Raw genomic sequence first — 25,376 nt, 5'->3', positions numbered from 1 at the left:
CTGATTTCGCAAATAGTTTGTTTCTATAGAAATATGTCGACACAATGTAACACACTTGCTCTGCACTAGTTTTGGATGAAGAGATGTGCTTGTTGTTGTCGTTTGTTATCGTTGCACAAACAGGATGTGGCTGTTGGTCAGTGTGGTATTTGTCCCGCTGAGATTCAACGGCTGGATAAAAAGTGATGATGATTATTCTTTTACTTTTCGGTGTTAATATTGTAAGCAAATGTTATGTAACAGTGTTTTGTTTATAAAAAAATTTTTTCTATAAAAACACAGTAAAAAAAGAAAGAAAAGTGATGAGCATCATGGAAAACAATTGGAAAAAATACACTAGCCTCGGGGAAAAAGCGCTTTGGTGGACACACGGCCTTAATGCCATTTCTATTATAGAATATGGACTCAGAGAAGCCGATTCATGTGTGAAATTGATTCTTCATGCTCCCTCCCAAACATTCTTTCACTATGTGAGCCTGATGAATCTTGACATTGTCTTCCTGGAATATGGCCATGATGTGTCTTCCTACGTGGTTGTGTTGTGAACTTAGAATCGAAAGACCAGGAGACTTGGTTGTTTCTTCAGCAGGATTCTTTATTGAGAACACAAGCTGTCGGTAGCTGCAGTCACCAAGTCTGACGTGAATGTTCGCTTACAGTTTATATACATTTAGGGGCAGGAACCGAAAAAGACAGGTTTAGGAACTGGTTTTAGACTGAGAGCATTGCCCACCCTAATCCACTCAGCATATCTATTCAAACACTGAGACCCGAGTACAGGACTGGCTGGACTTTCTTGCTAAAACACAAACTCCAAGAGTTTCAGTAAAACAGGACTGACCAGAGTCGTTTGCTAGAAAACTCTGATAATCATAATTTATACCTAACCTTCATAGGCGTAATTTGCGGGTGGGACGGGTGGGACATGTCCCCACCACTTTTTGCCAGGGTCGATATTGTCCCCACCACTTTTTAAAACATCTCGCGGCACGAATGTACCAATTCTACAAATAAATAAAACATATCCAGTTAACTGGCAGAGCATTCATTTCGTTCGTTTTTTAAATAAGAGACAATCTAGCACTGAAATGTGCTTTTTAAATCAAGTGATCAAAGTGCTCGTTGCCGCTGCGATCAGTGGCGCGGATACAGTGTTCTCTCGTGTGGCTCGCGCACACGCCGCTCACTGTCTTCACTCGGACGCGCGCTTCAATCCGTTGCGGATACTCTTCGTTCTGGTAAAATCACAAAACATAATGCACACAATCGTGTCCCTGCTTGATATACAACCACTGATGAACATAATCGGTTTTGATGAGAAAAAAAAAAACTATACAAGAAAAAAAAAACTATTCGAGTGTGGATTAGAACCCACAAGTTTTGATACGGGAGGCGAAAGTTTTACCACTGGACCATTTATTCACACGAAAATTCTCGGCTCTGACAACATCTCATTATACTATATACATTATACTTCATCTCATTAAACGACAAATTAAACCCCATGTAGCCTACTATTTAAATCGATTGCTGGACGTCGTAATGTTATTGTACATATATCTGATTTAGCGTTTTATTAGCAACCCCCACCCCACCTGTCCCACCCACTTTTTAAAACAAAGTTACGCCACTGCTAACCTTAACATGCTAAATTCAATGTAAACCTAAATGAAACATTTTAATACATTTGCATTCCCACAGTTGTTTAAGAAATGAAAAGCTACACACTACATCAGTTAGTGTTAGAAGAACTGCTGGCAAATATATAACATGCTAGAAACATAATAATCACTGCAATAATGATCCAATCATTGATTTCTTAAGCATTTGCCTTTAAATAAGCATTTACCTATTTAAATCCAAACAGAGCGACTTTTTTTTTGGTCAGGCATTGTAAATCAACAATATATATCTCTGTTGTCATCCAGCACTGAAGAACCCAGAGGTTGTGGCCCAGCGGGGGGGTCTGAGCACCATCCTGAAGAACGTCATCGACTGTCAGCTGAGCCGCATCAATGAGGCCCTGATCACCACCATACTGCACCTGCTCAATCACCCGCACACGCGCCAGTTCATACGCCCTGACGTTGAACTCGAGGTATGCATGCGTGCAGCGGCATTGTGGCCGGTGCTCATGCTCTTGCTCAAATTAAATTGAATTAACTCAACTTTTCTGACAGCAGTAAGTGTTTTTTTTTTTTTTTTTTTTCAGCAAATCCTCGCACCTTACACAGATTTTCACTACAGACACAACCCTGACACAGCAGAGGCACAAATCAAGTGAGCCCTGTTTTTTATTCATTTGATTACATTTTTAATGATTGATTCAATTGTTAAGGTTTCTTGAATTAATTTAATTAGACACCATCAATATCAAAACAATATTTAAAGATAATCCATATCTATATTTGTCTAAAAGAAATATATAAAAATAATTCATAGTTCCATAGTATAATTTTTGGTAACACTTTAGTTTCGGGTCTAATTCTTACTATTAACTAGTTGCTTATTAGCATGCATTTATTAGTACTTATAAAGCACACATTATTCTGCATGACCATATTCTACGTCCTTTAATCCTGCCTAATACCTAAACCTAACAACTACCTTACTAACTATTAATAATCAGTAGGAGTTTATTGAGGCAAAAGTCGTAGTTAATACTTAGTTATTTGTGAGAATTAGACCCTAAACTACAGAATGACCTAATGTTTATACGTTTTTGTGTGTGTTGGCAATACCTTATTTACCTGCAATGCACTGTGATCATGTGCATTTCTGATATAGTAGTTTATTGAATCATTGTGCTCCACAGGGAGGACAGAGAAGCTCGTTTTTTAGCCAGTAAAATGGCCATCGTGGCAGCTTTCCGTTCTTGGTCAGGTATGAAATCGACTTCATCCATGAGCAGAAAATAGAAACGGCCAGATTCTGCTCTTCATCCTTCTCTTCTGCTGTTCTCCTGCAGGTATTATAAACCTGTGTAAAGTAGGGAACTCAGGGGTCCAGTCTTTGATAGGCCTGCTCTGTATACCAAACATGGATGTCAGGGTGAGTGTTTTTTTTTTCTTTTCTTCGCTTGTTGTTTAGGCTAAAATGTGTTAGCTCTATCAACTCTCCGCTCTATCTTACCAGAAATGCTGGATGAAATAGTTAATACTTTTTCCCAGCATTTTTATTCAATATATACTACTATTCAAAAGTTTTTTTTAAAGAAATAAATACTTTTATTGAGCAAAGATGCATTTAATTGATCAAAAGTGATGGTAAATACATTTATAGTGTTATATAAAATATTTCTGTTTTATTTAAATGCTGCGCTTTCGATCTTCCTATTCTTCAAAGAATCCTGACACAGTTTCCACAAAAATATGAAGCAGCACAACTGTTTTCAACATTGACTATAAGAAATGTTTTTTCAGTCACATATTATCATAATAGAATGATTTCTGAAGAATCATGTGACACTGAAGACTGGAGTAATGATGCTAAAATTTCAGCTTTGCATCACAGGAATAAATTACATTTTAACACTTATTTTAAATTGTAATAATATTTCACAGTATTACTATTTTTATTTTTTACTGTATTTTTGATTAAATAAATGCAGCCTTGGTGAGCATGGGAGACTTTAAAAGACCTTCAAAAACAAATATAAAGTTTTGGACATACATGGGCATAAACCGCAATATTTATTACATATAATTTAAATGAAACATTCTAAAGTGCATTAAAGGCACAATATGTAACTTTTTTGCTTTAAAAATAGCAAAAATCACTATATCTATGTTATATATATTTTTTAGTTGTGTACTTACATTATCCCGACTGTTTCCAACAACTTTTAAACCAGGAGAAAATTGTAATTTAATTCGAGAAACGTCCTGTTTCTTTATTTCCGTTGTGTCGCCGCCAATGCCGTCATATCCGCGTTGTCCCTGGTTTCCGCTCGTGCTGCCATGGCAACCAGAGCTATGAACCAGAGCCGTCTGATAGTAACCAAAGCGACTGACGCGGACAACTTTGTAGTTCACAATGTCTATTTGCACGCTGTTGTTGTTTCGTTCAAACATTATGGACCATGGCAAGCAGACTTTGGATAAAAAAAGGAGAACTAAAACGAGAATCAATATCAGCGCGGTGTTTTCGAGATGCCGAGAGCTCCCATAGACAGTATATAAACGAGAGCTCCACGTCCGAGACTTCGACCGCTCCTACATGTACTTTATTAAACAGGTGAGCACATTTACATAAAACTAATCAATGTTTTATAGTTCAACAATGATAAAATGTCAGAATCTGTATGTTATTCTAATGTTGATCTAACGTTAGTTTACTGCTAGTCTCATACAGATAGACTAACACATACATTTCAACACATTCAAATGCAGTTTAGTGTGATAGTGTAATGTTAGACCAAGTGAAACAGCGCTGCGTTACCTCACAAGTTTAATTTGTCTAATAAACTGACCTGTGAGTAGTAATTCTGCGTGTAGTTCGGTAGAATGAAATGTCCATATTCCTTTTATATCCGCGGGACTCGCGTCGCGTTTGGAGCTGATAGCTGTGTCTTAGCAATCCCGAACTGCTTCATATCACTTCATATCACAGTCATGACAGTCATGATAAAAACATCGATGTATTCAGTCATCCATAAACATTATTAGATCGGTCGGCTTGACGTTGACGACAAGATCCATAATTCTTAGCAAATGTTGCGTCATCAATCTACGCCTTTGTTATTGTAAATAGGTTAGCGACCCCTAGTGGCGAAAAATGCCATACTGTGCCTTTAAATAATTAGAGTGATGAATTGGAAACCTACAGTAAGTCTTGAAGCATTGTTTGCAACTGATTCACTGAAAAGGTCAGTTCGAAAGAACTGATTGACAGCAATGAATACATTTTAAAGCCAAATCTGTCCATTTATGTTTTTGTCTACAGAAAGCCTTATTAGAAGTCATGTACGAGATCTTCAGATTGCCTGTTCCTATAGTGACAGGAGATTTTGAGGAAGCCTTGCACAGTGTGGGTAAGAAAATGAAAATGCCTCACGGACTGCTGTAAACTCAGTGTAGGTTTTTATGTTTGCAAGTTGCTCTTTCTGTGTGGGATGTGCGTTTCATGTGGATGTTTGTGCCATTCAGACCCCAGCAGGTTTCAGGACAGCTGGAGACTATCTGATGGATTTGTGGCTGCAGAAGCCAATGTCATATTGCCTCACAGAGCACGATCCAGGTGAGACACGTCCAACTGATCATGTAACACATCACATATTCTGGGTTACATGTTGTATTCATGCTCTTCTGTTTTCCATCACCAGACCAGACCTCATGGACAACTACCTGGCACTTCTGCTGTCTGCCTTTATCAACAGTGGACTACTGGAGGTAAATAATCACAAGATCACGTGATGGATCCTTGATTTTCTTTAACTTTAATGTAAGAGATCTTACATGTTTTTATTGATAATGTTTACTCAGGGTCTGGTGGAGGTCGTGACCAGCAGTGATGATCAGATATCAGTGAGAGCCACTATACTGCTCGGAGAACTTCTGCACATGGTACTACACTACAACAGGGCCCAACATTTATTACTGGGCTGTGAACTTGTATTATTATGTAATATTTCATATTAGACATTTTTACTGTGTTTTTGATTAAATAAATGCAGCCTTGGTGAGCATGGGAGACTTTAAAAGACCTTCAAAAACAAATATAAACTTTTGGGCATACATGGGCATAAACCGCAATATTTATTACATATATATTTTAATTGAAACATTCTAGTGCATTAAATTACATATTAGACAACTTACTATGTTTTTATAAACTGTACACAAATGTAGCTTTACTTAAAATGTATGTAATATTGTAATTCTTTTTTTCTATGTAATGAGTTTTTTTAATTCACATTTTGGTAACGCTATTGAACAAAATGTATTAATTTCTACTATGGCAGCCGTGTTGTTATTGTTACCTAAAACAAAGAATATTAAAAATGTGTTTTTGGTAGCTGAAATACAAAAATAAAAATATTTTTTTAACTAACTGACAAAAAGTTGTTGTAAGTTAAAGTAAACTAAAACTGAACTAAAAATAAATTAAAGCTACATAGAATTTTTGTAATGAATACAAATGACAACAGCACATAACAAAATTACTAAACTTAAACCAAAATTAAAATGAAAAATTGAAAAGCTTATTCAAAATAGTAAAAATGATACTATAAAAGTATACAAGTAATACTAAAATAACATTGTATGGCAGTGAAAGGAAAAAAGCCTTCTTAGATAAACTTTAAATATATATAAACCGGAAATAAATTTAGACTCATTGTGAAATTGAGATTTTGGGTGTTAAAATGTGCTTAATTAAATTAATATGGATTATGTAAAAACAAAAATAAAGGGGAAAGTTGTCGGACGATGCAACATAGTCACTGAACTGTTATTTAGTGAACCATTTATTTTACATTTTGTTTTACATTGTGATTTGAAATGTATATAATGTTACAGTTTGTAAAAATGTATGTTATTTTCTTGCATTTTTTCCACTTAAAGAGTGTAAATGTTACACTCTGTCTGCACACACATGTGGACTGCCGTTTAATTTTCCTTTTAGCCTTTATTTTTCAACCTAAAATTATTTGTTCACCTACTATACATCTTCATCTTGACTCTTCTCTCTTCCAGGCCAATACGATTCTTCCTCACTCACATAGTCATCATCTGCACTGTCTGCCCACGCTAATCAACATGGCTGCTTCCTTTGACATCACTCAGGAGAAACGGCTGTGAGTGCAACAATGCAAACACACACTCATACAATAATGCATGTGTCCAACAGCATTCTCTGTTAGTTTTTGCTTCTGAATCTTGTTGTCTCCAGGCGTGCCAGCGCAGCCGTGAACCACCTGAAGCGATTCCATGAAAAGAAACGACGTGGCCCCAAACCTTACAGTCTTTACCTGGATCACATCCTGCACAGGACGTCCCCCTCCAGTCACAAGAGAGACCAGCACCAGCGTCCGCACAAGGACATCTATATTATAAAGGTACACACACTATATCATTGCTGTGCCTGCTGAATATCAATAGACCTGTCCAGTAATTGTCTGGATCATTTCACCCCAAAATCAAAAGAAAGTAATAAGAAATTAAATTTTGCTTAATGAAAATGGTTCCTACTTTTAGAACCATCAAAGTGCCCCTATTATGCTATTTATGCTAGTGTGTGATATAGCTGTTTGTGAATGTAAAAGGTCTATAAAGTTTCAAAGATCAAAGTGCATAATAAATGGAGTTATTGTTTTCCGAAAGAAAGAACCGATTCTGATATATATGAATTTAGAACATTAACTTTTAATTACATGGATACAATCACCATTGAAAATAATTGGAATTAAAACAAGTAAAACGTTTAGATGCATTATGGTATTAAGAATCCGGGGGTCAAAATGTGCTTAACTGACATGATGATAATGTCACAATGTAAAAAAAATGATGATCCTTATGATAGGCTTAATTTCTTTATGCAAAATGTATTTTTTGGGGGGATGTTGGAGTGACTGACATGGTTTTATGAAATTCACACAATGTATATATAAATAGGATACTTTAACAGAAGACTTTGTTTCTGAGTCGTGTGCTGTTTGTGTTGTGTAGGACACTGAAGAGGCGCTGATGATGAACTTGAGGGACAGTCAGATCCTCAATCACAAACAGAACCTGGACTGGAACTGGGTTCTGATCATCACTATACTGAAGGTAAAACCTAAGGCCTTACTGTACAGTATACTATCTACTACCTACTAATTTAGAAAAAATAGCATGTGAAACCATTATGATAAACAATTGATTATTTTTCAGTGTAGAATGCTAAGTTGTTACTACACTGCACGTTTAATTCAGAAAGTTACATTCAATTATTCCTGCATATTTAGCATATTCAATCTGTAAAATGTCTCAGCTTTTTAGCAGTTCAATCAAACAGTCACATGCTGTATGTTTCATAAATTGCATCAAGTATGATAGTGTGGTGTACAGTGTGCTATATATGATAATGATAGTGTGCTATACAGTGACTCTTAACACTTAAGTCACACTTTTAAATGTCAGAATTGTCAGCATTAGATAATAAGTGGCATTTAAAAAATAAGCATATTAGAATGAGTAATGATGCTGAAAATTCAGTTTTGCATCACAGGAATAAATTACATATTATACAAATAGAAAACAGTTATTTTAAATTGTAATAATATTTCACAATATTGCTGTTCTTACTGTATTTTTGATCAAATAAATGCAGCCTTGGTGAGCAGAAGAGGCTTCTTTAAAAAACATGACAAGATATTACCGACCCTTCTTTGTGTGTTGTTGCTTTTCTTTTCTAGTGGCCAAACGTGAATCTCAGAAACAACAAGGACGAGCAGATGCACAAGTAAGACCAGTGTGTGCTGTGACCTATCATCAGATGTGTGCTCCATTGTCTTGCTAAGCACTAACCACAAACTACAACCCTAACGTATGTTTGTGTGTAGGTTTGTAAGGCGTTTGCTGTATTTCTATAAGCCCAGCAGTAAGCTGTACTCCGCTCTGGAGCTGGATCACGCCAAAGCCAGACAGCTGACGGTAGCGGGCTGCCAGTTCAACCAGTTCCTCTTGGATTCGGATGAGGTGAGAAGGCAAACAATTAAGACCCATGAGCCTTTGATAAATTACTCTAAAAGAAGCACAGTAGCAGTTAGGGCTGCACCATTAATGGAAATAAAACCAAAATAGTGATATGGCTTAGTGCAAAGATCAAATCACTAAGCATGTTTCACACAAGCAGCTCATGATCTGGTGTTTTCAGCGTCTCGGAGCATCTGGGTTCACAGTAAATGCTGCTCAACTCTACATCTGCTCTTATTTATTTGGGAATGTGCATTTGGGAACGCAACATTCGCTAACCATCTTGCCAATCTTAATGTAAAGTGCTCATCAGCAAAAGAGAAGCTCCCTGCGGTGTTCTGTCGAAATAAAAGTAAGAAAAAAATGAAGAAAGTAAGAGTTTTGTAATTTTACAGTTGTAATGATAAGTAAAATTATTATTATATAATTTGCTTAAATACTCAATTTTGTTATTTTACAGTGAAGTAATACAATACTAATATTTCTTATTTATTTAATTTGGTAATTTGTATATTTTCTATTTAGTAACAATAATAATTATATGAATTATTTTTATTTTATAGCCATATTGAAATATAATCACAACATTTTGACCAAATTGTGCAGCCTTACAATTAAGCACAGCAAACCCGTTCACATTTTAAATCGCAATTGCAATTTTTATCAGAAAAATCACAGTTCGTTCCCCACAAAATCATGCAGACTGACAGTGGTAGCAGTTAACTTGGTTTATTGTCTTCTGGTTTTTTTGTAGGATGGTCAGATGTATTTAGAGGAATTGGTGAAGGATATCGTCCAGTGGCTCACATCCTCTACTGGCCTTAAACCTGAACGCAGTCTCCATAGCAATGGTCTTCTTAACACCCTCAGTCAGCACTACTTCCTGTTTCTGGGTACTCTGTCTTCACAGCCAAACGGTGTCAAAATTCTGGAGAAATGTGGTGCATTTCAGTGGTGAGAACACACATAATTGAATATGTTAGTGTCCTAATAAACTTGAAATAACCTGAAAAAGTGAAAGTACTGTGGCGGTACCATGTACAGTGATGTAACATTAAAAACATTATTACATTTATGCATTTGGCAGACGCTTTTAACCAAAGCGACTTGCATTGCATTTTCAAGGTACACATTTTAAATTCTTACCAGTTCTTGGTTTCCCTGGGAATCGAACCCATGACCTTGCGTTGCAAGCGCCAACGCTCTACTGTTTGAGCTACGGGAAAGCTATGTTTTTTGGTTACTCCATTTAACTGTGGTATAGTACCATGTTCAGGAAAGAAAACATACCTTACAAAAATGTTGTGTTCCAGCAAACCTTGAACATTACTGAAAATTTGCCACAAATAAAACTGCAAATATATGCACACACACACAAAAAAAGTATTTCCAGTCATGTTTATACTATGATGCCTTGGAAGTGGTGTGATTAACTATGTTTGGTTTTGATCTGTTTTGTCCAGTCTGTTGAACTTGTGCTCGATGAAAAACCAGGATCACCTGCTGAAACTTACGGTCTCCACTCTGGACTACAGCAGAGACGGACTCGCTCGAGTCATTCTGTCCAAGATCCTCACCGCGGCCACTGATGTAAGAGCACGCTCATGGCTTTTCTGTGTTCTGAGCTGGGTTATTATACTTTTCGAAAACCATAAAAAGCTTAAAAATCAAACATAACCTTATTTTATTTCAGCTTATTTCAAATTTTTGTTTAGTTTAACTTGAACTAAAATAACTAAATCTTACATAACATTTCTGTGTTCTGAGCTGGGTTATTATACTTTTCTAAAACCATAAAAAAAGTTTGTTATTTGAACTAAAGTAAACGTTAACTGAAATAAAAATCAAATATATATAAAAAAAAAAAAACTTGTTTTATTTCAGCTTTTCTCATTTTTTATTTAATATAACTTGAGCTAAGATAACTTAATCTTAAACTGAAAAAAAAGAAACTTTTGCAAAAAACTAGTTGCAAACATTAAGTTCATAAATTTACTTTTTACACCTTTCACTCATTTCATCCTGTTTTACATCAATATCATTTCAAGTAAACCACATAAACCAAACATTTCTAAACGCATAGCATTCAAACATCTTTATATGGCATTACGTCAAATAATATTTCTTTTAAACTGGAAAGTAAATAGCAATCAAAACAACGTAAAGATGTCTTATTGATTCTAATCTAATAGTAATGTTAAATGATAAAACAAACAAGATTTATTTAAGATTTGATATATGGCAGATAACTGTTATATCCATCCTATATGATTCTTGTTAAACCTGATTATACTTTTCGAAAACCATAAAAAGCTTAAAAATCAAACATAGCCTTATTTTATTTCAGCTTATTTCAAATTTTTGTTTAGTTTAACTTGAACTAAAATAACTAAATCTTACATAACATTTCTGTGTTCTGAGCTGGGTTATTATACTTTTCTAAAACCATAAAAAAAGTTTGTTATTTGAACTAAAGTAAACGTTAACTGAAATAAAAATCAAATATATATATAAAAAAAAAAACTTGTTTTATTTCAGCTTTTCTCATTTTTTATTTAATATAACTTGAGCTAAGATAACTTAATCTTAAACTGAAAAAAAAGAAACTTTTGCAAAAAACTAGTTGCAAACATTAAGTTCATAAATTTACTTTTTACACCTTTCACTCATTTCATCCTGTTTTACATCAATATCATTTCAAGTAAACCACATAAACCAAACATTTCTAAACGCATAGCATTCAAACATCTTTATATGGCATTACGTCAAATAATATTTCTTTTAAACTGGAAAGTAAATAGCAATCAAAACAACGTAAAGATGTCTTATTGATTCTAATCTAATAGTAATGTTAAATGATAAAACAAACAAGATTTATTTAAGATTTGATATATGGCAGATAACTGTTATATCCATCCTATATGATTCTTGTTAAACCTGATTATACTTTTCGAAAACCATAAAAAGCTTAGAAATCAAACATAACCTTATTTTATTTCAGCTTATTTCTCATTTTAGTTTAGTTTAACTTGAACTAAAATAACTAAATCTTACATAACATTTCTGTGTTCTGAGCTGGGTTATTATACTTTTCTAAACCCATAAAAAAACATTTAGTTTTTTGAACTAAAGTAAATGTTAACCGAAATAAAAATCAGATAAAGAAAAACATAACCTTGTTTTATTTCAGCTTTTCTAATTTTTATTTAATTTAACTTGAACTAAAATAACTTAATCTTAAACTGAAAAAAAAAAAAACTAAAACTATATAGACATTTAAAAAAAAAGTTTGCAAAAAACTAGTTGCAAACATTAAGTTCATAAATTTACTTTTTACACCTTTCCCTCATTTCATCCTGTTCTACATCAATATCATTTTAAGTAAACCGCATTAACCAAACATTTCTAAACGCATAGCATTCAAACATCTTTATATGGCATTACGTCAAATAATATTTCTTTTAAATGGGTTAATAAATAGCAATCAAAACAACTAATATAAGAATGTTTTATTGATTCTAATCTAATAGTAATGTTAAATAATAAAACAAACAAGATTTATTTAAGATTTGATATACGGCAGATAACTCTTGTATCCATCCTATACGATTCTTGTTAAACCTGATTTTATGTTTGAATTCAGATTGATCTGATTGAGTGATTCTCCCTGTATGTCCTGCTGCAGAACTGCCGTCTGTACGCCACCAAACACCTGCGTGTGCTTCTGCGTGCTAATGTTGAGTTCTTCAGTAACTGGGGGATGGAGTTGCTAGTCACACAGCTGCATGACCACAACAAAACCGTCTCCGTTGAGGCGCTGGACGTCCTGGACGAAGCTTGTGAAGACAAGGTAATCGGCATCACCGTAACAGAAATTGATGCAATTAAGTAATGATCTGCTAAGCACTAAAGCATTTTGACATTATAAAGTGTTACCCAGGATAATGATTGGTTTGTATTAGTTAAATGTGTTTCTTACAGCAACTCTTGTGCTCTTTATTTCTGATGTGTTGTGATCACTCCAGGCCAACCTGCACGCGCTGATCCACATGAAACCTGCTCTGTCTCACCTGGGAGAGAAAGGCCTTCTGCTGCTGTTGAGGTAAAACACTCTTGGTTTTAAGTTACTGTATGCTTACTACTTAACGTTATATAGCTTAAAGGGAAAGTTCACCCAAAAATACCTGTAATCCACAGCCTCTGTAAACAGTCTTAAGCGCATTGACGACAGTCTGAAGCACTTCCTGTAGCATAATGATGCTCAAATGTTGGGAATCTGTGAAAAGTCAATCTTCCCGATTGAGATTGCACAAGCAAACGTAATCGTATGTTGCAACATTCTATAGGGGGCAGCAAGTAAGCACTATTTTGATGAAAAATACAACACACGTGTCATCCCTTTCTGTTGTAAACAAACACAGCGTCAGCTCACGTGTGAGTTTCTTCCAGCGCATATGTCATACTGCGACAGGAAGATCGCACACCAGACTTCCATTAACACACTCAGGCTGTGGATTAAGTCAAGTCACCTTTATTTCTATAGCACTTTTACAATACAGATTGTTTCAAAGCAGCTTTACAGTGATAACAGGAAATAAACAAAGATTGTGTTGGCTGTACAGGTAATAATGTTATAAATGATATTCAGTTTCTTGCACAGATCGTTTCACTTCATGTGTTGAATTGAATGTGTTACATTTGTTTTGCCTGTAAATGTTTTTTTTTTTTGGCTCATTGACATCAAATCATTGACTTGCATGATTTGCAAGGACCACAGTTTCAGATAAAAAATCTTCTTCACTGGTCTACTTTTTGGGTGAACTATCCCTTAAAAAAAAAAAAAAAAATATTAATAGCTAAAAGATGTTGGTGCACATGGTTAAAAAAAATAAAAAAAATAATTTTTATTTAAAAATAAATAAAATAATAATAATAATAATATATATATATATATATATATATATATATATATATATATATATATATATATATATATATATTATTATTATTATTATTATTATTATTATTATTATTATTATTATTATTATTATATATTTTTTTAACCATGTGCACCAACATCTTTTAGCTATCTTAGAGTCTCCCAGGTTTTGTGATTAAAATTAGGGCCCAAAATAAGCAGTACTTATTTATTTAATGATGTTCTATGCAATATTTTAAAAAAATTCCGGGTTGAATTCCCAGAATGAACAATTTTGTCATATGCAAATATATAATTATCATTTTAGTCATAACACATTTCAATAGATTTTTGAAAATAATAATTTTTCGTTCATCATAATTTAATTTCAAATGTATCTTTTGTTTGGAGTTACTTAGAAATTTCACATTTTAATGCAACTTACCTTTTAAATAATGTTTTATTAGTGCTGCAATAATCTACATTTCTCTATGTACCCCTTTATCTAACTTAACCTAACCCTTTATCTAATCATTTATCACAATAATCTAACCCTAACCCTTGATTGTTTAATATACAAAGAATGCAAATAGTTTTTAGTAAAAGTCCATGAAGTTTTTATTTAAAAACAAATTTACCATCAGAGAGCTTTCTCCATCATTTACTAATAAACGAATATCCAGTTATGGCGTTTATTTATATCTTTTTTTATTTAATGATGTTTAGCAATGTTATTTAACAGTCATATATATAAAGACAATGTCTGAATCTGTTAATATTTAAATAAGGTCATAAGCTTTTGTACTCATTTGTAAGTTGTTTGGTAAATGAATAAATGTGTTAAATGTCTCTCTGTTCTCCTCTGTAGGTTCCTGTCCATCCCAAAGGGCTTCTCTTACCTCAACGAAAGAGGCTACGTCAACAAACAACTCGATAAATGGCAGAAGGTGAAAGCAGCAAACCAATAACTCTCTCTCAGTCCTTTATTTCACGCCTGTGTGTGTTTGTTCCTCTTGAATGCAAATGTGTTAAGCCGTGTGTGTTTTTGCAGGAGTATAATCTGAAGTATGTGGACATGATTGAAGAGCAGTTGAATGAAGCTCTCACAACATATCGCAAACCCGTCGACGGAGACAACTACGTCCGGCGCAGCAACCAAAGGTCTAAGCACTGCTTATCTTGTGAAGATCTTGTAAATGAAGAAATCAGTTTTTAATATCCTATCAAATGACCGTTACTATTGCACATACTTGGTTAGTGAGTTGAACAAGTTCCTGATGTTAGGTATGAATTAGTAGTGTTATTGTAAACTAAAACTATAAAAAATAATTTTCAGTAATTGAAATAATGCTAAAATAAAATATAAATATTAGATGATAAACTTGTAAATAAAAACTTGTTACCTTGTAAATATGTTTAAGTTCTAATAAATCTAGATCGATATAAAAAATAAAAATTACTAAATTACTAAAACTAAAGTTAAAATGAAAACTGAAAATTAAATTAAAGCAGGAACACTTTACAATAAGGTCCCATTAGTAAACGTTATTTAATGCATTTAACTAATCAACAAACAATGACCAGTGCATTGTTATAGTATTAATTCATCTATGTTAACATTAATAATAATAAAAAAACTGTTGATTGTTAGGTCAGGTTCATTAAATAATATTAACAGATACATCTTTTGATTTTAATCATGTATTAGTAAATGTTGAAATTAATATTAACTATGATTAATAAATGCTTTAGAAGTATTTTTAATTGTTAGTTCATGTCAACTAATGTTAACAGGTCGAACCTTATTGTGAAATGTTACCATTAAAGCTCATTCAAAATATGAATAAATACTATAATAGTTTATAAATAATACTAAAGTAACACTGTTATGAATATGAAGCATACTCTCTCTTTCTCTCATGTTGTAGGTTACAGAGGCCAAATGTCTTTCTCCCTGTGCATTTATATGGGCAGTTGGTCCATGATAAAACCGGCTGCCTGCTGCTGGAAGCTCAGGTACCTGATTACGCACACACTGCTTGCTGTCACTGTATAGCTTTGTATGTTTTTGTGTATTTATTTGTGTGTATTTGTTAGGGTGTTATCCCGGATCTTAGTTACACAGTCCGATCTCCAATGTTGGATACATGGGAAGGTGTTAAACTGCTGAAGGCGGCACTATGGGCTCTGGTCAGTGATGGTTTTGACTTACTCTGTGTTGAGTAGCTAAGGATGTCCTTAAATGTCTCTAGTTTCAATATATGTGGTGCTTATGCTTTTAATGTTTAACATTTTAAATGTTCCAGGGCAACATTGGCAGCTCAAACTGGGGTCTGAACCTCCTACAGGAGGAGAATGTGATTCCAGATATTATTGCTCTGGCTCAGCACTGTGAGGTTCTGTCCATACGTGGGTAAGACTGCCTAATATGGGAATATACTGGGTTATTCACAACTTAATGCGCATGAACACCATCTGTTGGAAACCAAGAGGTGATGCGTAACAAAGTCATATAGTTAAGTTAAGGCCCACTTACACTGTAACATAAACGATAAAGATATAGTTATAATAATTGTTATAATTCTATGAGAATAGGCAAGTCCACACAGCAACTATAACAGCACAGAGAAACACTATTGTTGATCACTTTCACTAAGATTTTTTTCCAGCTAATGAGCTATTAATAGATTGAAAGCCAATCAGAATCCACCTGACTTAAAGAGCTTAAGCACTTGAAGAGGCAGACGGCAACTGCAGCATGCACTTAAATAAACACAACGATATTGCGCAATGGTGTGTATGCTAATCTGGATATCGTTATAGTTTGAATGGGCCTTTAGACCCAATGTTTACATGCAGTCTGGGGTCAGTGAGGTTTCTTTTAAAGAAATTGCTTATTTTATTTGTCATAGATGCATTAAATTGAACAAAAGTGACAGTAAAGAAATTTAAAATGTTCTTTTGAACTTTCTATTCTTCACGGTTTCTATGAAAATATGAAGCAATATGAACTGTTTTCAACATTGAAAATGATAAATGTTTCTTGAGCAGCAAATCTTCATATTAGAATTATTTATGAAGGATCATGTGACACCGAAGACTGAAATAATGATTCCTAATAATTTACATCAGGAATAAATTACATCTAAAATATAGTAAAATAGAAAACAGTTAGTTTGAATTAATAATATTTCACAATATGTTTTTGATCAAATGAATGCAGTCTTGGTGAGCAGAAGAGACTTCTTTCAAAAACATTTTAAAATACCCCAAAACTTGTGAATGGTAGTGTAGAATATATTTTCATTTTTTACAAATTCCTGAACCGCCCTCTTATTTTCTTGACACTCTTAATGTCTTTTTTGTTTTTCCAAAGTGTTTCCGCTTTGGACAATAAGAGATTAACTGAAATACTAATAGTGTAAAATACAATTAACTCTTTCCCCTCCATTCATAAAATTTTCCATAATTTATGAGACTGCACTTCCCTTTCATTGACTGAATTTTCCGGCTTTCCGTGTTTTCACTGTTATACGGTAGGGGGCGCTATGACACATCTTCTAAAAGAGTACATCATCTTGGGACCAAAACATAGGCAAAAAAGGAGAAGAAACAAGTGATAAAAGCATTGCTTATGCACGTTTTAGTATTTGAAAAAAAAAAAGCGAAAATTTTATTAAATTTATCCACATTCAAATGTTGATTAAAAAAAAGAATGCATGAAGCTAGAATAACACTGTTCTTTTTGTTTAAAAGCAGAGGATCTGTTCTTTCTTTTGATAAATTGCATATTCAGATATTCATACAATAAAATAGTCTTGAGGCCATGAAAGTTTTGTGAAAATGGTTAAAAGTGCTGATGCTGACTAGCAACTTTATAAAAGAAAAAGAAAAAGAAAAGCTGGTGCTGAAAGAGTTAATAACCTGTTAGCATATGTCCAGTAAGTAACCAACAGCTCTGTGTGTGCAGTACGTGTGTGTATGTGCTGGGTGTGATCAGCCGGACGCGGCAGGGCAGTGATGTGCTGAAGGCTTCGGGATGGGACTCTGTACGGCACAGCCGCAGGCAGCTGTGGCCCGTCGTCCCTGATGAAGTGGACGCTCCGCTGCCCAGCGAACTGTCTTCTGTGCCCAGCACACTTAGCCTCAACTCCGAGTCCACCAGCTCACGCCACAACAGCGAAAGCGAAAGTCAACCCAGTGAGTCAACATCAAAAGGTTTTCTTAAAGGGATAGTTCACCAAAAATGAAAAATCTGTCATCATTTACTCACCCTCATGTCGTTCCAAACCCGTAAGACTTTCATTCATCTTCAGAACACAAATTAAGATATTTTAAAGAAATTAAACGTGATGCGTAACACAAGAATGAACCTCAGTGGTTCTCGCACGTCAAGCGAACATGCTTGAGCTTCCGTTTACCACAACTGATGTGCGAGTTGATGAATGTTTGTATGTGAATAAAAGCCTAAATTAAATCTGCTCATCATATAAACTGATCGAGTCTCTACAGAAAATTCGGACTAAACCACTTAATTCATATGGATTAGTTTTATGATCTCTTTATGAACTTTCAAAGCGTCAAAGTGGTAGTTGCGTAGCTGTCAATGGAGGGACAGAAAGCTCTCAGATTTCATCAAAAAGATCGGGTTTGGAACGGCATGAGGGAGAGTAATTAATGACATAATTTGCATTTTGGGGAGAACCAACCCTTTAAGTTCAAGTTTTTGATCACATTTTTTAGCTAACACCTTTTAGTAACTGATTGTTGTAATTTTATGCATAAATAGTCATTGCAATCTGTTGTTTTATGTCCATTGTAATATTGCACGTGTCGCTCTTAGGTTTGTACTTCATGGACGATGTTAGCGAGGGTTTGGACATGTACGAGGACTCTTCTCTTAATATGCACACAAAAACCTCAAAGGACAGAAGCCCTTTCACCATCCTCACCCCCTCGCATCTCAGAAACCGCTTTCTCAACTCACTGTCCCTCCCCAGTAAGAAGGGACGAAGCCCCACTGACACTAAAGGCACAACCAATGCAGGAAAATCTCCCGAGGAGCTCCAGCTCATGAGGCGCATCCGGACCGTAACCGAACCCTCGAACTATTCTCCAGGCCACTTGGGGCAGAGCGAGGTCTTTTACAATGGCAGTCGTGTGTCCCGCAGCCCCACGGTTAGCCTTGAGACCTCGTTTATGGGTATAAAGGCACTAGCAGAGCCGTACACCACCGAGGGGAGCTCGGATTCGGAGGGCAGAGGTCAGCATAAGCGTGAGCGGAGCAGCAGGGAGCGTTTGACCTGTGACAGTGCCTCGGTGCTGCCGGGAGGCGGCACGTTTAAGAGCCGCAGTCAGAGCTTCAACACGGACACTACAACCAGTGGCATCAGCTCCATGAGCTCCTCCCCTTCCCGAGAGACGCCCTCTGCTGTAGGCATGGACACAGACTGTGCAAGCCTCAACACGGTGGTCAGCGCTAAAACTGTGAAAATGCAACATTCGCTCAGTCCTCAGTCCAACCATAACCACATCCTGTTGTCCAAGTCCAACTCTACCTCTCTGGTTCCTCCCGGGTCGGCACACACACTGCCGCGCAGGGCTCAGTCGCTGAAATCTCCCTCTGTGACCACCATCAAGAGCTTGGTGGACTGCAGCTACATGTACACGAGCCCCCGTGACGCGCTGGGCTACGCCACGCTCAAACGCCTGCAGCAGCAAAGGATCCACCCGTCTCTGTCACACAGCGAAGCGCTGGCGTCTCCCGCTAAAGACGTACTGTTTACAGACACGATCACCATGAAAACACGGAGCCTCGACTCGCGGCTCACACCACGCAGGTACAGTCATTTATACTTTTTCAGCTTTCATTTAACTACTAGTTTTTTATACAAATTATAATTATTTTTGAGTCTCTCTCTCTCTCTCTCTCCCTCTATATATATATATATATATATATATATATATATATATATATATATATATACACAGCGGGGGAAATGAGTATTGAACACGTCATCATTTTTCTCAGTAAATATATTTCCAAAGGTGCTATTGACATGAAATTTTCACCAGATGTTGGTAACAACCCAAGTAAGCCATACATACAAAGAAACAAACAAAAATAAGTCCAGAAATTAAGTTATGTGTAATAATGTGAAATGACACAGGGAAAAAGTATTGAACACATGAAGAAAGGGAGGCGCAAAAAGGCATGGAAAGCCAAGACAACTGCTGAAAACTTACAGTAATTAAAAAGCAATCCAGCCCCCTGTCCGTGGAAATTAATAACAGCTGGTTCAGTCCCAAATGATGGTCTACAAAAAGGTCTCATTGCCAAGGTGTCACACAAGACACATCTCATGATGGGTAAAAGCAAGGGTCTGTCTCAAGACCTTCGCAACCTAATTGTTGCAAAACATAATGATGGCATTGGTTATAGGCATCATGAGATGTGTCTTGTGTGAAGGCCATCATTTGGGACTGAACCAGCTGTTATTAATTTCCACTGACGGGGCTGGATTGCTTTTTAATTACTGTAAGTTGTCTTGGCTTTCAATGCCTTTTTGCGCCTCCCTTTCTTCATGTGTTCAATACTTTTTCCCTGTGTCATTTCACATTATTACACATAACTTAATTTCTGAACTTATTTTTGTTTGTTTCTTTGTATGTATGGCTTACTTGGGTTGTTACCAACATCTGGTGAAAATTTCATGTCAATAGCACCTTTGGAAATATATTTACTGAGAAAAATGATGACGTGTTCAATACTTACCCCCGCTGTATATATATATATATATACACACACATACATACATATATACATACATTCTGTATATCTATGTACTTAAGTATGTGTATAAAATTTTATTATTTAAATGTATTATTTATATATTTTTTCATTTTTTACAAGTTTTTATAAATAGTTTTGTACTGCCTATGATAATGAATTACTATATTAAAATTATGGTAATTTATGGTTGGAAAAAATGACTGTAATGTACATAATTCTATTAACTACATGAATGAGAATCTAAAAAGTAGCCATAAGAATTAAAAAAAATGTCCAGACACTACTGTAATAAGAATTTTCTAGTAAATTTTAAAATCTAGTAGATTTTCATGAAAATATGTGTTATGATAATGTGATGGTCAAAAAAGTCTGAATGACCTATATTTTCTTACCATAAAATAACTAATATATATAAATAATAATATAAATATATAATAAATATATAATAATACTAATAATAATATAATTCATATTTAATACCATAATTAAATATAATAAATATAATATAAAAATATAATATAATAAATAATATTTTATAAAAAATAAATGGATATTTTATATTTGTTGGTTCTTGACATGTTTGTGACATTCACACATACTGTATATGTGAAACTGCAATTGAAGTTCAGGGTGTTTTTGCTGGTCCTCAGGTATTCTCGAAGTAATTCTGGGCCGTTCAGCCCCCATCGCAGGGTGTCCCGAACTCTTGTGCCATGGTGGGTAGAGCAGCTCAAGAGTAGGATCCCTTCATTAGCTCGGACCACCGTAGAGTTTCCATCATAGAAACACTGTAGAGTACAAGGCAACATCCTGTCCATGTGACTACACTTCCAGTCATCCCCCCCCCCCCAAATAATTTCTCCATCTTTCACTCATTCATTCACATTTTGTGATGAGTTGAGTGACTTGGATACTAATACTCGTCTCTAAGACTCGGTCAGATGCTTGTGCAAACAGTCCTTTAGGAAAGCAGCAAACCTAGTTGCTGTCGTGCTGACCCGGGATGCTCAATCTACTCCTGCAGATCCAATACAAACTCCACTCAAACTACTAAACAGACTTTGAAATATCTTTGGCTGCATCCCAATTCACATGCTGTTGTCAGACAGATAATCTAGTTGGGACAGGGGTGATGTTTATAAAATCTACCAGGAACAGTTTATTTGGAAAACAGTGCATCATACTACCGTAGCTAGCTATTTATATGTAATATGCACACTGTGATTTGGTATGCACTAATTGTGGTATTGCATACTATTAATTTTGTGTACTGGGATACAGCCTTTTTGTTTACTCAATTACATCCAGGTATTTTGTGTTTGGATTAAAATTATTTGCTGAAGTAAGGTGGATGTCCAGGAGTAGGTATAAAATATTTTTAGTTGTTTCGTAAAAGTTATTTTTTTTGTTGACTGTTTGTAGACCTTTTTAATAAAAGCAAAAGTCTAGATGAAGTTTTAGAGCTAATGTTTCGCAGTGCGTGTGCTTGTGTTCGCTCTCCTCGCAGGTTTTTGAAAGCTCTGAGTTTTGCGTCTCTGGATAAGGAGGACTTGCTGAGTCCGATCAATCACTCCACCCTGCAGCGCTCCTCTTCCCTGCGCTCTATGGTCTCTAGCGCCACCTATGGCTGCAGTGAGGACTACATTGGCCTGGCGCTACCCCTTGACATCAACCATATGTTTCAGGTTTGTTTTGTGTCGTGTACTTTTATTAATGTGTATGTGGAGTAGATTATGCAAATTTTATTCAGTTTTCGTGAGTGCCGATTCATTTGAAGATGCAGTTTTGTAACGTTTTCACCCTCACTATGGATTGAACACTGATTGTGTGGCTTATTTAGGAAAAAGATGCAGTGAGTGGATCAGACTTTTGTATTACTTATTATTTTCACCTGTCAAATGACAAAATGAGTTAAAAATATACCAGTAGACTTGCATTAATGCAGTGGGCTTAGCCGTAGCGACCAAAAAATGAAAAATATAGTTGTTGAAAGAACTGTTCTCTGCTTTAGTTTGTAGAAAACTTTTTGATGTTCCTTTTGGTCTTTTAATTGTGTTGAATGTAAATGTTTTTATTTTATTTCATTTCATTTCATTTTTAGATTAAAGAAACCTCATATTTCCAGAAGAGAACAAGCCCTCCTGCTGAAGAAAAATCATCCAAATTTCTTTTTGGAGAATCTAATGGTATGTAGCATCATCTGTATTTTTCTGGATTTCTAATATCATTAATAATTATGGTAACACTTTGGTGGTTTCATTTGTTAACATTAGTTAATGAAAATCCAACTGTTCATTGTTTGTTCATGTTAGTTCACAGTGTATTAACTAATGTTAATACATTGCTAATGTTGATGAGCACTCATTTTATTGGTTACACTGCAGTTAATGCAAAATAAATAAGCTAAAATTTATTTACATACTAAAAAGCTCTATAATCTAGCCTTTAACCAGCAATATTGGCGCCCCTTGTTAGGGCTCAGGTGTCCTTCACGCTTAATTCAGGCAGCATCTGAGGGGTTCTTCACACCTCTGTCTTTTAATACTTTTTTGGGGGAATTTCCATTTCTTCCATCACCTTCTGCTGCTGCCTACGCTTTTGTCGTCTTCTAGCATTTCTCCCCTTCTTTACTGTAGCCTTCATTACTTTCACCTCCGCTTGTGGTTTTAACACTTTCTCCTCACCCTGTGTGCCTGTCATTGACCTGTGTTTTTGGTTACAAACAGTAAGTTCATGCATTTAGGTTTAACACCTTTTCTTTTTTTACACCACAATAAACAGAGGTCAAGTCAAATGCAGTTTATGCCCTACATCCATGTCACTAAGTATTTTAGGTACTTTCCACTCATAGCATTTAAGCATTTTTATATTTAAGCATATATGGCATTACTTTAAAAGCAAGCAAAATAACATTTCTTTGAAACGGGCAAATATCAATATCCAAAACAGAATATATTTGAATATGAAATTTATTCCTGTGATGCAAAGCTGGATTTTCAGCATCATTACTCCAGTCTTCAGTGTCACATGATCCTTCAGAAATCATTCTAATATGATGATTTGCAGCATTTCTTACTATTATCTGTTGAAAACAGTTGCTTTATATTTTTTCATGATTCTTTGATGAACAGAAAAAAAAAAAAAAAAAAAAAAATTTATTTGAAATAGAAAGCTTTTGTAACATTATGTCTTTACTGTCACTTTTGACCAATTTAATGTGTCCTTGTTGAATAAAAGTATTATTTTATTTGACTGACCCCAAAATGACTGTATAATGACAGTATAATTATAATGAAACAATAGTAAATATGATGTGAAACACTAATCTGTGTGTTTTCCCCGCCTGTGCTCGCAGGTTTCTTAGAGTCGTGTCGTGGTCCTCTGAAGACTCAGGTGAGCATCACGGAGCTGTTAAACAGCAGCCGGTCGGAGCAGCACCACATGCTGGGCTCTGAGGAGACTACAGGCTTACAGGAGCACACGGAGCAGAACTGCCTCTACTGCAGCGCTCTCACCATCCTCGGCTCACACACACACAGCCACCTGAACAACACACACTCTCGCACAGGTGCATTTCAGTCTTCCTCATGTATGATATGATACTGCTGCTTTCTGCCTGAGAATGTTATTAGAGGTGGTGTAGGTTAGTGGAATACAGAAATGGGATGTGGTCACTGGAAAGGTTGAAGGTTCAAACCGGTTCAAACCCCAGTGTCAGTCCTACGGTCTCCAGATTTGGGTAAAGATGTGTAATTTAGTCTTGTGTTCCTGCAGATCTGTCTGATGGTTTCTCTCAGTGGCACAACCAGCCTTCCCATAATCACCTGGAGGTGGTCGCCCAGTCCAAGTTCTCTGGGATCTCGGGCTGCAGCGACGCGGCCGTCAGTCAGGGTTCGGCTAGCAGCACTCCCAGTGCAGAGATCATACTGGGTGAGATCAGAGCCCATCAATGCACAAGACCATGTTTTTCATGTTTAAAATCAAAAGTTGTATTTCTTAACATTAGTTAATGCACTTTGAACTAACATGAACAAACAATGAACGACTGTATTTTTATTAACTTACATTAGCAAAGATTAATGAATTCTGTAACTGAATACTTATAACAACTAACATTATGCATTAACTAATGTTAACAAATTAAACCTTATTATAAAGTGTTACCAATATATAATTAGTTCAGTATAAAAAAACAATGGAAAGTCCATGATAGAAAAACAAAAGTGTGTATGTGTGTGGGTCAGGTATTCCCTATGTCATTGGGACAACAGGTCCCCACAAAAATGGCAATTTAAAAAAAAAATTGTTGCCCCTTTAGTTTTTGATAATGTTCATGATGGGTAGGTTTAGGTTTTGTAGGGTTAGTGTAAGGGGAGAGAATATACAGTTTGTACAGTATAGAAATCATTATTCTATGGAAAGTCCCCATAAAACATAAAAACCTCACGTGTGTGTGTGTAGGTGGGAAGGCGATATACGAGGACGGTCCAGCCTGCAGAGTTCTGCTGAGGAAAGAGGTTCTGCGGCTCGTCATCAACCTCAGCTCTTCAGTCGGTACCAAAGGACACGAAACCGGATTGCTGACGTAAGAACGTCTGAGAAATCCCGTGCAAGCGTGAGCGTGTGTTCTCATTTCATCCCTGTGTAATGTCTGCTGCCCTCTGCAGGATAAAGGAGAAGTTTCCGTACGCGTTCGATGACATCTGCCTGTACTCTGAAGTTTCCTTCCTGCTGGCCAACTGCATGTTCCGCCTGGCCTCGCGCCGCTTCATCCAAGAGCTCTTCCAGGATGTGCAGTTCATTCCGGTACGACATCACACTGAAACTTCTCTATAAGAAATCTCTACCACAATGTTTTTTTTAACACCTGAACTAAAGAGTTCATAGTGCTCAGAACGGTGTGTGGCTTTTACATTTGTTTACAGACTCTCAGCCATACTAGAGACCCCAATATTTTTAAAAAAAATCTGTCATTAAAATCATGAATTAG

At 35.6% G+C, this 25,376-nt stretch overlaps 1 protein-coding gene across 1 annotated transcript in view; it reads left to right on the top strand.

Annotated features, from left to right (window-relative positions):
* The window catches only part of rictora (RPTOR independent companion of MTOR, complex 2 a), a 39,414-nt gene that overhangs the window by 12,297 nt on the left and 1,741 nt on the right, over nt 1-25,376 (top strand). Inside the window, exons 8-37 of the mRNA XM_084115827.1 lie at nt 1,929-2,098; nt 2,213-2,280; nt 2,816-2,883; nt 2,969-3,051; nt 4,945-5,032; nt 5,148-5,238; nt 5,324-5,390; nt 5,484-5,564; nt 6,696-6,796; nt 6,892-7,057; nt 7,668-7,769; nt 8,396-8,442; nt 8,543-8,678; nt 9,430-9,629; nt 10,139-10,265; nt 12,361-12,525; nt 12,701-12,777; nt 14,462-14,540; nt 14,645-14,754; nt 15,522-15,609; nt 15,691-15,783; nt 15,900-16,006; nt 17,564-17,793; nt 18,437-19,433; nt 21,894-22,071; nt 22,488-22,572; nt 23,742-23,954; nt 24,161-24,316; nt 24,848-24,971; nt 25,054-25,192. Of these exons, the coding sequence (XP_083971953.1) occupies nt 1,929-2,098; nt 2,213-2,280; nt 2,816-2,883; nt 2,969-3,051; nt 4,945-5,032; nt 5,148-5,238; nt 5,324-5,390; nt 5,484-5,564; nt 6,696-6,796; nt 6,892-7,057; nt 7,668-7,769; nt 8,396-8,442; nt 8,543-8,678; nt 9,430-9,629; nt 10,139-10,265; nt 12,361-12,525; nt 12,701-12,777; nt 14,462-14,540; nt 14,645-14,754; nt 15,522-15,609; nt 15,691-15,783; nt 15,900-16,006; nt 17,564-17,793; nt 18,437-19,433; nt 21,894-22,071; nt 22,488-22,572; nt 23,742-23,954; nt 24,161-24,316; nt 24,848-24,971; nt 25,054-25,192 (4,436 nt within the window). The remainder of the gene's footprint in view (nt 1-1,928; nt 2,099-2,212; nt 2,281-2,815; nt 2,884-2,968; nt 3,052-4,944; nt 5,033-5,147; nt 5,239-5,323; nt 5,391-5,483; nt 5,565-6,695; nt 6,797-6,891; nt 7,058-7,667; nt 7,770-8,395; nt 8,443-8,542; nt 8,679-9,429; nt 9,630-10,138; nt 10,266-12,360; nt 12,526-12,700; nt 12,778-14,461; nt 14,541-14,644; nt 14,755-15,521; nt 15,610-15,690; nt 15,784-15,899; nt 16,007-17,563; nt 17,794-18,436; nt 19,434-21,893; nt 22,072-22,487; nt 22,573-23,741; nt 23,955-24,160; nt 24,317-24,847; nt 24,972-25,053; nt 25,193-25,376) is intronic.

This window comes from Abramis brama (assembly GCF_963993115.1).
Source record: "Abramis brama genome assembly, chromosome: 5".
NCBI classification, from domain to species: Eukaryota; Metazoa; Chordata; class Actinopteri; order Cypriniformes; family Leuciscidae; genus Abramis; species Abramis brama.
This window is presented reverse-complemented; position numbering and strand designations above follow the sequence as displayed.